This window comes from Phascolarctos cinereus, unplaced genomic scaffold, assembly GCF_003287225.1.
Source record: "Phascolarctos cinereus isolate Bilbo 61053 unplaced genomic scaffold, phaCin_HiC Scaffold_7;HRSCAF=346, whole genome shotgun sequence".
Classification (NCBI taxonomy): Eukaryota; Metazoa; Chordata; class Mammalia; order Diprotodontia; family Phascolarctidae; genus Phascolarctos; species Phascolarctos cinereus.
The window spans coordinates 163,135,353-163,151,811 of record NW_027556180.1 but is presented as its reverse complement, the minus strand read 5'-3'; the positions used below and the strand labels follow the sequence as shown (position 1 = coordinate 163,151,811).

The following is a 16,459-nucleotide window of genomic DNA, read 5'->3' as shown; positions in this document are numbered from 1 at the left end:
TACAACTTAAATATCTGGGACATATATAGCTGTTCGAATGTTGTCTCCTCTACTAGAAAATGAGCTCTAGAATATGAGCTTGCAGAGAGTAGAGCCAGGTTTTTGTTTTGTTTTTTAAACTTTTGTTTGTACCCACAGCTTCCAGCTCAGTTTTTCACACACAACTGAATGACAAAGAAAGTCCTACTGCTATTTCAGCAATAAAATCTCCCTGAATGAGACATGAAACAAATATCAAGTTATATGCTATGCTGTAGTACGGTTTCTTGGGAACATTTAGAAAGTTACCTCAGGACTTTCTCAAAATTATTTTCACTTACGAAAATCTTTGTTTTTCTTTTAAAATGTTTGATACATTTTATTTCTACATCACTCAAAATTACTATCTTCACCTGGTCCACTTAGATTTTTAAGGAAACATCATTCATACCACGCCAAACAACTGTGTAGCTATTTGCCTTTCTTTTTTCCCCCTGCCTCATTGTTTTTAGGGAGTGGGAAAAGGGAGTTGGACTTCCAGGTTAGCGTCACGTCAACCTACTTGGAACAATTCAACTCAAGGAGGATTTAAGTTTTTGGCACAGGAGTGCGCCGGCAATTCAGCAGATCTTATATAGTTTTTAGGGGCTGCTTGGTTACAAGTTGCAAGAGAAGAGGTGCACCACCATCAATGCGCGTCACGATAACAAGCCCCCTTATTTTCCAAAAATGGCTTTTCAGCTACTAGGTTACAGGATGAGCAGCTCCTGGAGTGACAGACAGACGCTCGTGTCCCGTAAGACACCCATCACCGGTAACCAAGGTTCTCATTACAGCCACCCACGGCTTCGAGCCAAATGCGCCCTCCTGGCCGCGGGGGCGGAGGCGGGCGCTCACTGCACTTTAAGGTCGCCCTCGGCCAGTTCCGATCCGGGAAGAAAAGGAAAATAAGCCAGGGACGATGTTTCCGTCCAGCAAGCCTGGAGCCACGGACCACACTTCTTTCGGGGCTCCTGTTCCGGCACCTGTTGCAGGGCATTGCCCTCCCGGGGCCGTGGCCACCCAGGGTCCGCGTTGAGGTGACCGGAGCCGGCCCCGGCCCCCTGCCCGCCCCGGGGAACCTCACTTACTCAATACGCTCCTCGGCGGCGCAGGTAGCAAGAAACACTAAACCGGGAAGCGCGCAACAGCCCCGACCACCGCTTCTTCCGTCGTTCTTCATCCTCCTCCTCCGCCTCCGCCTCCTCGCCCCGGTCCGCTACCGCCACCGCCGCCACCTCCCCCGGAGCTCCTACGGCGTCGCTCCAGCCACTTCCACTTCCGGCCCACGCTGCGTGTGTCACCTCCAAATGTCGCCCCGCGGTCTCACGCTCCCGAGTCCTCCGCCTTCCCCTCTCTTCCGCCCCCCGCCGCGTCAGGAACCACAGCGGCCGCAGCCGCCCGCAGCAGCTTTCCCAAATCCAGTACCTGCCTGCGCACCTAGACATGCGCACTGGCGTCGGCGTCCGGGGAGGTGGGGCTAGAGTGGGGGTTATGGGCGGGCCTCCGTCCCTGGTTCCGGGATTTGAACGGTGGCCGCAGAGGAAAGAAAGCTTGTAGGTATCCGAAACGTAGGGGTAGACGCGGAGGGATGAAAGAGGGGAAAAGCCTGGGGAGTTTAAAAACCCTAGATTTCGACTGCGCAGGTGTTCGTCAGTGACGTCATGCACGGACACGTGAGCTCGCGCACAATGAGTACCCTACTGGCCTTAGGCTCCATCGGGCTACTGCGCATTCTGGGGCCCTTGGAAGTTTTCCTCTCCGCAATTGTGCATGTTCTAGCTAATGAGTCCACAGCCCAGCAGGTTTCTCTGATATCATCATCATCATCATCATCATCTGCAGGGTTCTTTATTTTCTTCCTTTGTCTCCCCAATGCCTAAATCGTGCACCCCTATTAGCTACCCAATAAAAGTTGTTTTATTTTGTTTTTAATTGCTGGTGAGGCTTATGGAAAGTAAGAAGTACCCATAGAATGTGTCAAAACAGGTTTTCATTAATTCGGAGAATTAAGAGAAATATCTGGGTGTTGGGGGGGAGGGGTGCGGTAAAGGTTTTTAAATGGTTTTGGAAGAGAACACAAATTAATTGAAATAGCTCCGGATTGGCAGTCAGGAGAGATTTAGTTTGGCAGAGGAAAATTAATTGAAATAGCCTTAGATTGTGAGCCAGGAGATAACGTCTCGTATTTATATAGCCCTTTATGGTTTCTAAAGCATTTTTCTTAAAAGGAAACCTAGGAAGCTTGACGTTGTGACTTACCCAAACAAACTGCTATCAAGTACCCCAGGATCCGGTGTTCCTCTGACTGTACTCCTTAGCCTTTCCAGCCTGCCTTCTTGTCCCAATTCTGTCACTAATTACGGCTTTGGACAAGACATTTAACCTTTCTGAGCTTCGTGTTCCTCAGCAGTAACGATAAGGTTATTGTATGTATTATGCCAAAGGTTTCTTCCAGCTGTACGGTTCAAGAGTCTTTTCCAGCCTAATTAAGGAGGAAAGCTCTTTTCCTCAGATACAGTACAGTAAAATTTTACATACAGTCTGATGTATGTCATATTTTAAAACTAAATTAAAAATCTTAAGTAAGATATACAATTTTAGTGGTGGGAAGAATTTTAAAGACAACCTAACCCCCTTGTTTTACAAAAGCTGAGGAAGCCGAGCCTTCCAGAGGGTCTTGCACAGTGTGTATTACTGTTAAAATTTAGACTATAATCTAAATCTCAACTTCTTGTTCAGAACGTTTTCTCTTGCTGCCCTGGACACCCTTCTTTTCCATTTTAAATTATACGGGAAGCTTTCTCTGATCTCCCTCCACCTTCATATTTTATTTATGTCAACTGTGGCACCCTGTTGATCCATTTAAATACATACATATATGACCACATTTAAATGTGTATATTTTATGTGTGTACATATACGTAGATATATGTAAATGTAGCCATTTAAATATTGCCATGTATATTGTATATATGTGTGTGTTTATATATTTAAGTGTATATTTATGTACATATACACATATTCAAATGTATATATCTGTTGTTATACTCAATATAATGTAAGCCCTTTAAGGGAAGTGACTAATTTTCATTTTGTATTTAAGTTCCCAGTGCCTAGGACCGTACTTTGCCCTTAGTAGGAACTTAATAAATATGTATTGAGTTGAATTCTCCGATTCTTTATTTTGTTTTACTGTTGCTGATTTATTTTTTTGAAGCCACCAGGATTTTTATTATTGGACAGGCTCACACTCTAGAAAATAGCCCAAAATGGATGTTTTCTGAATACTATTATCAACATGGCTGAAGAGGTCTAAACTCAGAATAATATAGATTTATTTTTCCCCATGGATACAGCAGCGTGGGACACAATCGAAAGAAGCACTACAGGACACATAGAGTAGGCCTCTGTTACTAAGAGACACTGGTATTCTCTTCCATTTGATTAAAAGTTGTTGCTAGATAGGGAGGATCTAAATATAGAAACTGAAGTTTCTTAATTGAAATAATAGATGGCATTTTATTTATATCCTGCAAAAGCAAACAACTTATCATTATACTATTTCATTTAGGCCTCAAAACAGCCCTGTGAGATGAGTACTACAGATATTATCTTAGTGCCCAGTGCATATTAGTGCCTAATAACTATTTATTTATTCTGATTTATAGATGTGGAAACTGAAGCTCGAAGATGTCAAAACTCTGGTAAGTACCTTAAAGGGAGTTTAAACCCAATTCTTTCTTCCTGTCCCAGCCTGTATCTTATTAATCATGTCAGCCTGATTTCCTTTGATTAAAGTGGTTTGGGATATTTGTGACAAGTCGCTTGTGTTATTAAGAGGGCAATAGGTAGCACAGTGGATGAGTCAGGTGGACCTGAGTTTGAATTCAGCGTTAGAATTCAAACTTGTGATCCCGGGCAAGTCACTTAACCTCTGTGCCTCACTTTACTCCTGTGTAAGGGGGGGATTATAACACCTAACAGGTTGTTGTGAACATCAAATAACATATAAAGCCCTTCAAAAACCTTAAAGTGCCTTATTATTAGCTACTATTATTTTCTATTTTTGTCTGCCAAGAATTCTCCCTTATAGTTGGTCAGTCACTTTGTAAATAACACCTGTTACAAGGCAGTGATGTGTTCAGGGGTGTGGGTAGGGTAGAGGGCGAAGAGGAAGCGAGAGCTTTCTCATTTAGGTGACCACTAAAAATCACCAAAGTGGATACTGAACCAGCTCTTCAGAGTCCTGCCTCCCCAGCCCTTCCCTGCCTGGGTTCAAGTCCGTGTTCTCCTTAATTTACCAGACCTGGGGCCTTGGGCATATCATTTAATCTCTCTGAACCTCAGTTTCCTCTCTGACCAAAGGAAGGGTGGGAGCACAGTAGCTAAACGTTTGGGTCCTTTCCTAGCGCTTTTAACAATCCTAAACCTCGTAGAGAGCGAAGTTCGCTTTGTGGAATGCCTTGGGCATGCGCAGTAGCTCCCGTGGGTGGCCAGCCGGCGCTTTTTCCCGACTGCGCCTGTGCAGGGTTCAGGTTTTTTCAGAGCCTGCTGCAGCGAGCCGAGCTCTCCAAAGTGGAGCTGGGACCCAGCCGAGGCGCCTGCGGACCCTGGGAGTGAAGTGAAGCGGGGCAGGGGAGCAGGGTGGTGAGTTCAGGCCCCTTTCTCTTCTACTTCTCTGCTGCCCTTTGCGTCTGCATTCCTTTCCCCATCAGTCACCTCCTTACTGCCCCCCAGCATCCCCCAGCCCGGGTACAGCATCCCGAACCTGCTGAAGCCTCCTCTGAGGGGAAGAGAAGCAGACCTGGACCTAGTTCTGAGCTCTGGACTCGAAGTTACAAGAACTGCTTACATGTCCCAGCCCTGACGTTTACTAGGGTGTGTCCCCAAGTTAGACATAAGTCAGTGAATTGTAGTGGAATCGGGATTATGGATCTGGAGCTGAGGCCGTCTAATACCACAGCCCCTCCCTTTAGTTTACAGATAAAGAAACTGAGGCCTAGGGTGGTTGAGTGACTTGACTTAGGTCATATAGGTAGGTGGTAAGTATTAAAGGCCGAATTTGACCTCCGGTCCTTTTTCTCCCTGTACCAAACTGCCTCAATTTTCTCCTCTGGAATATGGAAATAAGGCTTCTTGTCCAACCTACCTCATTGACATCTTGTGAGAAAAACGTTTCATAAACGTTAAAGCACAATGGAATAAGAATTACTGTTATTTTAGGAAGAACCTTGTGAAGACCCAGAGACCTGGGTTCAAATCCAACTCCTGACATTTGCTACTTGTATTAATTTGACTTAACCTTTTGGACTTCAGTTTCTTCATTTTTTAAATCAGGAGGTTGGACTTGATAGCCTCAGTAGGCCCTTCCATCTCTAGGTCTTTGATCCTATGAACTAAAAACTGTAACTTAGTAACTCTTCCCTACCCCCTCCAAAACAGACTGAATCAATACTTTCCCCTTTTCTGCCCTCTCCACCCCACCCCAATTCCTCATTCATGAAATGCAGCTTCTTTTCAACATTTCTTTCCCATTTGGGGCAAGTTAGCCACAGTCTGACCTTTACTTATTTTATTTTCCTTGAAATCCTTTCTTTATCATTGAATGTGAAATCATTCTCCCTTCCAATCCCTGACATACTCCTCCCCCATCTCAGTTGGCTTTAACATATATAATAAGATGACAGCTGCATGTTTTTCATCAGGTAGTACAAATCAATGCCTTCTTTTCCAGTATGATCCTTGTCCATGTCCCTGTAGTGACAGCTGTTAAAATGTCAAGACAGAGAAAAAGGAGTACAGCAGGTATTTAGATACCAAAGGATAGCACCCTAAATGTTAGATGCTTTGGGGTGATCTGCCCTCCAGTTGTTCTGTTATGTGTATAAAGCAAGTAAGACCTCGAGCAGAAAAATATCATGCTTATTCAGGTAAGAAGTTGACTTCCTATTCATCAGATCCTGTGGGTTCAGTTATTGGCTTTATGCAGATGATTCCTAAATCCATATTTTCATCCCTGACCTCTCTCTTACATCCCATGTCATCAACAGCCTACTTACTAAACATTTCAAATTGAATGGTCTGTAGGCATCTCAATGAAACCTGTTCTTCTTCCTAATTTCCTTCCAGTCACCCAAATTCACTTTATTGTTATCCTTGACGCTTCACTCTCTCTTACCCTACATATCCAGTCTCACCTGTTGTCAAGTCTTGTCAATTTTACCTGAGTTTCTCTTGCATCCAACTTTTCTCTCTATTCAAAAAAGCTACCAACAAACCACAAGCTCAGTGAAATTTTCTATTTTCTGCGCTTTGATTTAAGTGTGTGGCTACAAAACTAAAATAAAGTCTTTTATAGCTTATTGTTCGCAAAAGTCTAATGTTTACTACTCTGACCATCAAGCATGTCCTCAGTAATTAAAGATTTTCGAAGAAACTAGGCACGGGTGTCAGTAGTTATTGATGTGTTCTCAGTGGGTGGTAATAATATTTGATTTTTGCCACATATTTGGCATTGTTCCCTCTTTTAGATATCTTGGTGTTTAATTCCTTAGTCAAAATTTCACTAACTTTAGCATGAACAACTTCTGTGTCTTCTTACTTCAGTCTAACTGTCCTTTCCATCTTTAGTGCCATTTTTACAGCAAATTGGAGATTGTGATGTTAGAGACCAAGTGTGGTGGCATTGACATTGATTGAGAGAGTAATTTATTGTAGTAATCTGGATACATCTTTTTACTTTTATGTCTGTCACTTGGCCTTCAAGTTTCATATTTAAATGTCTTTGGGATAGTGGCTTAATTGAATTTCTCATCAGGCTTTTTATAAACATATTTTTTCCCTTCATGGCTCCTTGATGTTTTGTGGAACAATACTTCTTAAAATCTTTCTTTCCCTAAGATCATACAAACAAATTTATATTCTAAAACTATTCTGAATTGCCATTATCCTTAATTGTCATCCTGTTCTTCTTAGCACAGATATCAAGTGTTTGTTGGCAAAAATTCCTGCTTTCTTTTAGTCTCTTTTTACAAGAGTTTATTCACATTGGGTAAAATTCCTTAAGAGATGGTAATAATCTATGTTGATGTTTGTTCTTTTGTCTTTTCACTTGGCAGCTGGGATCGATGTCTTGTTTAAATAGGTCAGATTGAAGCTATTTTAATTATATGTCGTCTTCTCATTTTTATTCTTAAATGATATTAATTTTAATGTTTTACTCAAAAAGTTAATGGTCTGACTTTATAAAGACAAGCTGATTCACAAATGGCTCTAGCATTGTTAGCCAGGTGTTTCCTGTCTGTTAGGAGATAATCTATTTCCCTTTTTTTTTTTTGGTGATGTTGCTTGATCTTCAGCATGTTCGTTGAATAAAATATTGTGATAGGTGTAAGGATTCTATGTAAAGTGTATTTGATCACTTTGCCTCTTTAGCCCGAGTTATATTTTCCAACAGATTTTTTTTAGAGTCATTGAGTATTAAGGCAAAAGTTGATTTTATTTGGAGGGTATTATCTAGTTCTTCATAGAATTTCTCTTCCTCCTTCTCTGAATAGATGTTGGCATATAAGCTGCAACTGGTTTTTTTGTTTGTCCTTTTGCAGATACTTTTCATGAGCACTGGAATGTGAAATTTCAAAATAATGTATCTTGTTGTTTAGTGTTTAATGTTTCTTCTGGTTTAGTGTCTCTGATAAATATCTATTCAGAAATTTCCTGCATTGGTAACTTCCAGCTGTTTCAAAACACTCTTATTCTGTTTTCCAAGTGAGACAGTAAGTAGTGAATTGGAAAGAGCTCTGGATTTAAGAGTCATTAGAGCTGGGTTCATGTCTGCTGTGCTACTTACTGCCGGTAAGACTTTGATTAAGTCACAGTGCCTCAGTTTTCTCATCTGTAAAATGAGAGGGTTGAACTAGATGGTCTCTGAACTTCCTTTTAAGTCCATGATCCCCTGCCAGGCCCTGTACTAGACACTGAGAATAATGTTATATTTTATCAGGCGGAATAATTTATACATAGGTAAGTAAATACAAAAGAGATTCAAAATAATTTCTTTTGGAGAACAGTCTAGCAACCATCACTATAACTGAGGTCAGGCTGTTTCCTGTAGGAGATGGCATTTGAACTGAGTTCTGAAGAATACCAGGGATTCTACAGGGTGGAGATGAGGTGAGAGTATATTTTAGGCATGGAAGATTGCCTGTGCAAAGGCATGGAGATGGAATATCATGTAAAGAAATTAGCATGTAGGCCAATTTCATAGAACATAGTGTGTGAAGGAGAGTAATATACAATAAGCCTAGAAAGGTAGGTTAAAGCCAAACAGTGTTGGTTGTTTGTTTGTTTGTTTGTTTTTTTGTAGAGAAATGAGGAGTTTCTTTAACAGAAGAATGACATAGTTATACTTGTAATTTAGGAATGTTTCTTTGGTAGCTGTATGGAAGTAGGATTGGAGAGTGGAGAGACTTGAATTAGGGAGACCAATTAGCTTTCATAAGAATCCAGGCAAGAGATTTTGAGTGCTTGAACTCTGGTAGTGGGTGTGGGAGTTAGAGAGAATCGTATTAATGTAAAACGTATTATAGAGATTGAATCAATAAGACATGGCACTTGACTGAATGTGAAGAGCAAGGGAGAAAGAAAAGTTAAAGGTAACTTCAAGATTGTAAACTCAGGTGATTGGAAGGATGGTGGTATCCTTGGCCCAAATAGAGAAGTTATGGAAGAGGGGATGAAAAGATAATAAGTTCTGTTTTGGACATATTCAGTTGCAGTGGATGGTTGGGTGGGTGGGATGGATGGATGGATGGATGGATGGATGGATGGATGGATGGATGGAAAAGTATTTGTTAATACTGTTAATACTCAGCACTGAGTTAAGGACTAAGGATGCGAATACAAAAGACAAGATAATTCCTGTCATTTAGGAGTTAACATTCTAATAGAATGAAAAAAAATGTATTTAGGGAAGTGGTAACCAGGTAGGGGTATTTTGGTTTGGAAAGTTACAGGGATGGTAACTAAAACCATAGTGGAATAGATTGATATACCCTTCTAGGAGCAATGGCAATGTTGACTTATTTAATTGTGGTTCTGGAAGTAGAAGGAGGGAATAATGCTGATGGCAGCTGTTGAGAAGATTGCCAGGAAATGAAGTTCATCATCAGAAATGCCCATGAGACATCTAGCTGCAACTGAGACTGTCAGTATTAATATGGTTCAGCCAGCCTATCCAGTAGCCTGTCAAATCTAGACATTTGAAAAGAATCTGATACTTAGAATACCAACAATAAATGTTTTAGTCTAAAAACTCTAATAAAAAGCATGTGGGATTTGATTATAGAATAACTGGGTTCACATATTGACCTTGATTCTTACTGAATTTGTGACTATGGGCAAGTCACTTGACTTCTATGAAATGCAGAATCTCAGTTTTCTCATCTACAAAATGAGGATAATAATAATTATAGTATCTCCCCTCACAAGGTTTTTAAGTCTCAAATAAAATAATCTATAAAAGTTTTGCAAACCTTAAAACATATAGATGTAAGTTATCATTGTTAACGATAATCTTTGCAGTGCTTAGGACCATGTCACCTTTATACTATTCAACCACCATTTTTGTAGTAGCAGAAGGGGTGGCTACACAGAACTGAGGGCCATTTTGCTTTTTTTTTTTTTTTTGGGTTGCCATGGCCAAAGAATCTATCACCAGATGGCATGTCCACTGGTGATGAGGCTCTCTGTACTTAGCTAGGCTGAGCTGAAAGTAGACATTGTCTCTTGTAGGGATCATACTGCAAACGTTTCTAGCAGTTTAGCAGATACTGCCATAACTTGTACTCCATTGGAACAGCCTTTGAGAACTCAGGGTCACCTTCATGTCATGCTGAATCATTGGCATAGAGCTTTTAAGAACAATTGCTTTGGGTGGTGTAAAACTGGTATTATAAGTGTTGCTTAGAAAAAAAAATGTTTAAAAAAAAGAAAAGAAAAAATGTTTAGCATTTTAGAATCGCAGAACTGCAAGGGAGATAGCCTCCCTCTTTGTAACTGTACAAAAATTCAGACAGTTTTGTTATTTCATTGTGTTCTCACCAAGAAAAGAGAAATGACCTGTAGTGACAGCTGTTAAAATGTCAAGACAGAGGAAAAGGAGTACAGCAGGTATTTAGATACCAAGGGATAGCACCCTAAATGTTAGATGCTTTGGGGTGATCTGCCCTCCAGTTGTTCTGTTATGTGTATAAAGCAAGTAAGACCTCGAGCAGAAAAATATCATGCTTATTCAGGTAAGAAGTTGACTTCCTATTCATCAGATCCTGTGGGTTCAGTTATTGGCTTTATGCAGATGATTCCTAAATCCATATTTTCATCCCTGACCTCTCTCTTACATCCCATGTCATCAACAGCCTACTTACTAAACATTTCAAATTGAATGGTCTGTAGGCATCTCAATAAAACCTGTTCTTCTTCCTAATTTCCTCCCAGTCACCCAAATTCACTTTATTGTTATCCTTGACGCTTCACTCTCTCTTACCCTACATATCCAGTCTCACCTGTTGTCAAGTCTTGTCAATTTTACCTGAGTTTCTCTTGCATCCATCTTTTCTCTCTATTCAAAAAAGCTACCGTGCTAGTTTATGCCTTCATAATGTACTGTTGCAGTAGCCTTCTATTTGCTCTTCTTTCCTTCAGTCTATTCCCTGTATCTATTGTCCATAAAGCTTGCAAATGATATTCCTAAAGTGCAGACCTAACTGTGTTACTGCCATACTTAAATTCTAGTGGCTCTTTATAATCTCTAGAATCAAATACAGACTCCTCTGTTTGATTTTTAAAGTCCTTCACAACTTGACCTCATGCTCTCTTTCCACCCTTGTTAGACATCACTCCCCTTCACACACTCAACAAGACAGCCAGACTGTCTTTCTTGCAGTCTCCACGCACAGCCTTCCATTTCCTCTCATCTTTTTTTTATACAGCCTGTCCGTCATGCCTGGCACACTCCTTACCATCATCTTTTATAGTATCTAATTGCCTTCAAAGCTCAGCTCATATGTTGAGTCCTCTTTGAAGTCTCTCCACCTCTCCCAGCTGTTAGTTTTTCTCAAGCTCCCACAAATTCAGCTTGTGTTTCTTTTGTATATATCTTGTGTATACTCATATGTGTACATGTTGACTCCCCCTGCAGAACATAAACTTCTTGAGAAAAGAGACAAGTTTAATTTTTTTGTACCCCGTGGTACTATGTACTGGCACATAGTAACACTTAATGCTTGTTGATTGATAGACTTGAAATCAGTTTTTAAGATCCTGAAAAGTATATTGAACATAGAGTCATAGGTTTCTTATGAAATGGGAAAATACAAGAATGTAATGACTGACATTAAAGACAATTTGAAGGAATGCCATTGATTCTGTGTATCTTTAGAAGAAAAGTAACTTAACAAAATATACATATATATATATATATACACACACACACATATATACACACAGATATACAGATATATACATATAGATAGATAAAATATATAAAATCAGCTAAGTGTAAAAGAGTAGTGACATTGTGACTGTAACACTATCAAAGTATATGAAATCACTTTACCTACTGTCAACCAGGTGGAACCAACCTCTAACCTGTGGGTGGCTGGAGCCAAACAAAGCAGACTAGAGACAGGTGAGTCAAGAATCAAATAGAAGTTTAATTTCAAAAAGAGGAAAATGGCTTGCAAGCAAGGACACATGCGCTGGGGCCCTGTCCCTAGTGGGGAGACCTGAGGCAGTATAGGGAGATCTCAATACTTATACCAATGGCTGCACAGTGAGCTGTAGCCCTGACAATGATGGGTAACAGTAACTCTGGAAAACAATGTGTCTCCTAGTATCTTAACACTACCAGTCCTGCTGACAAGGCAGGCTCTCTACACATACATTTGTTTATGATGTTAGAATGGAGGTAATACAGTTGATGATGTAGGCAAATTTGACTTGAGTGGCTTTACTGTTACAGATAATAGCAAAGCTCATAGTGATCTTATATACTCACATGTGTTGAGCCTATAATGAACATGGAGCCTGCTTTTATGCTCTTAAACTTGTTTATTTTTTGTTCCCATAGGTAAATCGAGGGATTTGTTAGCTTTGTAATGGCCACTTCACAAGCTTCACGAACAGTAGCTTCACAGGTGCCTTTTGCAGATTTGTGTTCAACTTTAGAACGAATACAAAAGAGTAAATCCCGTCCAGAAAAAATCAAATACCTCAAGGAATTTTTAGATTCATGGCGGAAGTTTCATGATGCTCTTCATAAAAATGAAAAAGGAGTCACAGACTCTTTTTATCCAGCCATGAGACTTATTCTTCCACAACTAGAACGAGAGAGGATGGCCTATGGAATTAAAGAAACTATGTTTGCTAAGCTTTATATCGAACTGCTTAATTTACCAAAAGAAGGAAGAGATGCTCAGAAACTTTTAAATTACAGAACACCAACTGGAACTCGTGGAGATGCTGGAGACTTTTCAATGATTGCGTACTTTGTGTTGAAGCCCCGGTGTCCAAAGCAAGGGAGCTTAACCATACAGCAAGTCAACGATGTTTTAGACTTGATTGCTAGCAACAATTCAGCTAGAAGAAAGGATCTGGTAAAGAAGAACCTTCTTCAACTCATAACTCAGAGTTCAGCTCTTGAACAAAAGTGGCTTATCCGCATGATTATAAAGGACTTAAAACTGGGTTTTAGCCAACAAACTATATTTTCTCTTTTCCACAGAGATGCTGCTGAGTTGCATGGTGTTACAACTGATCTAGAAAAAGTCTGCAGGGAACTTCATGATCCTTCAGTTGGACTCAGTGATATTTCAATCACATTATTTTCTGCTTTTAAACCAATGCTGGCTGCTGTGGCTGATATTCAGCGGATCGAAAAGGACATGAAACACCAGAGTTTCTACATAGAGACAAAACTAGATGGTGAGCGTATGCAGATGCATAAAGATGGAGATGTGTATCGGTTCTTTTCTCGAAATAGTTACGATTACACTGAACAGTTTGGTGACTCTTCCCTTAATGGTTCTTTAACACCATTTATTCATAATGCTTTCAAAACTGACATACAAAACTGTATTCTTGATGGTGAGATGATGGCCTATAATCCCAACACACAGACATTCATGCAGAAAGGAAATAAGTTTGATATTAAAAGAATGGTAGAGGATTCTGAACTACAGACATGTTACTGTGTTTTTGATGTGTTGATGGTCAATAATAAGAAACTGGGGCATGAGACTCTGAGGAAAAGGTATGAAATTATTGATAGTGTCTTTACACCGATAAAAGGTAGACTAGAAGTGATACAGAAAACAGAAGCTAACACTAAAAAAGAAGTCATTGATGCCTTGAATGAAGCTATAGATAAACGTGAGGAGGGAATCATGATTAAAAATCCACTTTCCATTTACAAGCCAGATAAACGTGGTGAAGGATGGTTAAAAATTAAGCCAGAGTATATAAATAAGTTAATGGACGAACTGGACATTTTAATTGTTGGTGGTTATTGGGGTAAAGGTTCTCGAGGAGGAATGATGTCTCATTTTTTGTGTGCAGTAGCAGAAACACCCCCTCCTGGTGAAAAGCCATCTGTGTTTCATACTCTTTGTCGTGTTGGTTCTGGATACACTATGAAAGAACTGTATGATCTTGGTTTGAAATTATCCAAACACTGGAAACCATTTCATAGAAGAGCTCCACCAAATAGCATCTTATGTGGTACAGAGAAACCAGAAGTTTATATTGAGCCTTGTAATTCTGTCATTGTTCAGATTAAAGCAGCAGAAATTGTCAGCAGTGATATGTATAAAACTGATTGTACTCTACGATTCCCTCGAATTGAAAAGATAAGAGAAGATAAAGAGTGGTATGAATGTATGACTCTGGATGAATTAGAAAACCTTAGAGGGAAAGCATCTGGAAAGCTTGCTTCTAAGCACCTTTATATAGGTGGTGATGATGAAGAACCACAGGAAAAAAAACGCAGATCTTTGAAGGTTAAGAAAGCTATTGGAATCGTTGAGCACTTAAAAGCTCCTGATCTTTCTAACATAAACAAGATTTCTAACGTATTTGAAGATGTAGAATTTTGTGTTATGACTGGGACAGACAGCCATTCAAAACCCGATCTCGAGAATCACATAGCAGAATTGGGTGGTTATATTGTACAGAACCCTGGCCCAGACACATATTGTATAGTTGCAGGTACTGAGAATGTGAGAGTGAAAAATATCATCTCTTCAAATAAGCATGATGTTGTAAAGGCAGAGTGGCTGTTAGAGTGTTTTAAGGCCAAAGAATGTGTTCCATGGCAGCCTCGCTTTATGATTCACATGTGTCCATCCACAAAAGAACATTTTGCCCGTGAATATGACTGCTATGGTGACAGTTACTTTACTGACACTGATTTGGTACAACTGAAGGAAGTATTCTCAAGAATTAAAAATGTTAAGGAAAATAGTCCTAAAGGAATGTCGTCAGTAATTGCAGATTTAGAATATCGTTATTCCTGGGACAGCTGCCCTCTCAGCATGTTCCGACACTATGTCATATATGTGGATATGTATGCTGTTATTAATGACCTCACTACACAAATCCAGGGAAGCAGGCTATCCATTAAAGCCCTGGAGCTACGGTTTCATGGAGCAAAAGTCATTTCATGTTTAGAAGAAGGAGTGTCCCATGTAATCATTGGGGAGGATCACAGTCGTGTTGAGGAATTTAAGGCTTTTCGTAGAGCTCTTAAGAAAAAGTATAAAATTCTACAAGAACTTTGGGTAACTGATTCTTTGAAAAAGGGTGAGTTGCAGGAAGAAAATCATTACTTGATATGAAACTAGCTTTCGTGATAAGCAAAGCCCCTCATGTTGCCCAAGAGGACTCACTGAGGTGGGTGGCTAGCACATCTTTAATGTTTACAAGTTCAAAACCTATGCTTACAAAGCATTATTAAGTGTAGCAAAACAATATTAATTTTTCAGAAATTGAAAGATTAGATCATTAAAATCTGAAGGGCTAAATATCTTTTCAGCAACATTTGATGATTTTTATGGTCAAGAGAAAATAATTACTGTTTTTGAAGCAAAGGTGATTGCAGAGCATAGTTCAAGACAATTAGAAATTTCAATGAAGTGTCAGTAAAATACATTTTCAAACATTTGAAATAATTAAAATGACCCATTTTAATAGTAGCTACTAAGTGAAAGACATATCTTTTTTTATTGGTGCTTTTAAATACACTGCTTTGGGACTAGCATGTATCTCACACATGAAGGAATATAATACTACAGATCTTCCTAATTCTAAGTTCATGATCATAGATTCTTTCTTATGATAAGAAAGTAATATATACTACAGGTGTTAATTTTAAGTTGATGGTAATGTACGTTAATAAATTGGCAATAAGGTCTTTAGGTAAAGTAGAATAAGTTGAACTAGACTTAATATTTTGGATAGTTAAAGTTGGGATCTAGATATAATAAAATTAATCATCTCTAGTTTTAAACAAAAGTTATGTTTCATATGTTTTTAAGAAGATAGTTTTATCTGCATCTTGGATCCAAAATTGTACATACAGATTGGCTCTTCTAGAATTAATCAGACGAAAAACTCTTGTAACTTATACTTTATAGAGAAATAAGCTATTGTGTGTGTCATTCTGTTTTAAAAACACATATTTAAAATACATAAAGGTAGAATTATTTATATTTTTAAATTATATTTTCAATCTTTAGAGAATGAATACTGTTTTTAATATTTTGAATGTTGTTTTGCAAAGCCTGCTTTTCCATCACAAGACAGAAATGCAGTTTAAAAATCAGTACAGTTGGTAATGATAGGTGTCTCATAAGTATTTTAGAAATGATGAGAATTAACTGTGTGTTTTTGTTGTATTTATTTAAATAAAGTATGTGCACATTTGCAGAAAACCTTTGTTGATACTTTGATTTTAAATGATGCAGTAATTCATAGTAATCACTATATTTTAGGCAACCACATGTACTGTTGTCTTAAGGAAAATATTAACTAAAGTAAGCCTTACTAATTCCATGTCCCTTGTGTTCAAATTAATTCAGTTCAACAAACATTTATTGCTCGCCTGCTATGGCCACAGCACTATGCTAGATGTTGAGGAAAATGAAAGGATAAATAAAAATATTAACATTGTCATCAAGGAGCTGACAATCTAGTGGGAAAGATGAATATAATGAATACAAATGAATGTGAATTAAAATATAAATGCATAGGAAAGACTTGGAGAAGAGATTACTTTTGAGTAGGGAAATGGAACACCGTAGGTGAGAGGTCACCTGAATTTGACCTTGGAGGATGGGCAGGATTTTAACAGATGAAAGTGGAGGGAAATGGTATTTCTGACAAA

The 16,459-nt window shown here is 39.1% G+C and overlaps 1 protein-coding gene across 2 annotated transcripts; it reads left to right on the top strand.

Annotated features, from left to right (window-relative positions):
- Nucleotides 1-1,510: 1,510 nt before the first annotated feature.
- Nucleotides 1,511-16,007, top strand: LIG4 (DNA ligase 4). Of its 2 annotated transcripts, XM_020970064.2 has the most exons (3): nt 1,511-1,574; nt 3,690-3,725; nt 12,149-16,007. In XM_020970064.2, the coding sequence occupies exon 3, from the start codon at nt 12,177-12,179 to the stop codon at nt 14,910-14,912; it is 2,736 nt and encodes a 911-aa protein (XP_020825723.1). In that variant the 5' UTR covers nt 1,511-1,574; nt 3,690-3,725; nt 12,149-12,176; the 3' UTR covers nt 14,913-16,007. The 2 variants fall into 2 exon arrangements, with proteins under 2 accessions (XP_020825723.1, XP_020825726.1); XM_020970067.2 differs by lacking the exons at nt 1,511-1,574; nt 3,690-3,725 and adding an exon at nt 4,560-4,668.
- Nucleotides 16,008-16,459: the final 452 nt, after the last annotated feature.

What these genes read in the sequence shown, in the direction of transcription:
- LIG4 (XM_020970064.2), top strand. Translation starts at nt 12,177, where the DNA reads ATGGCCACTTCACAAGCTTCACGAACAGTAGCTTCACAGGTGCCTTTT.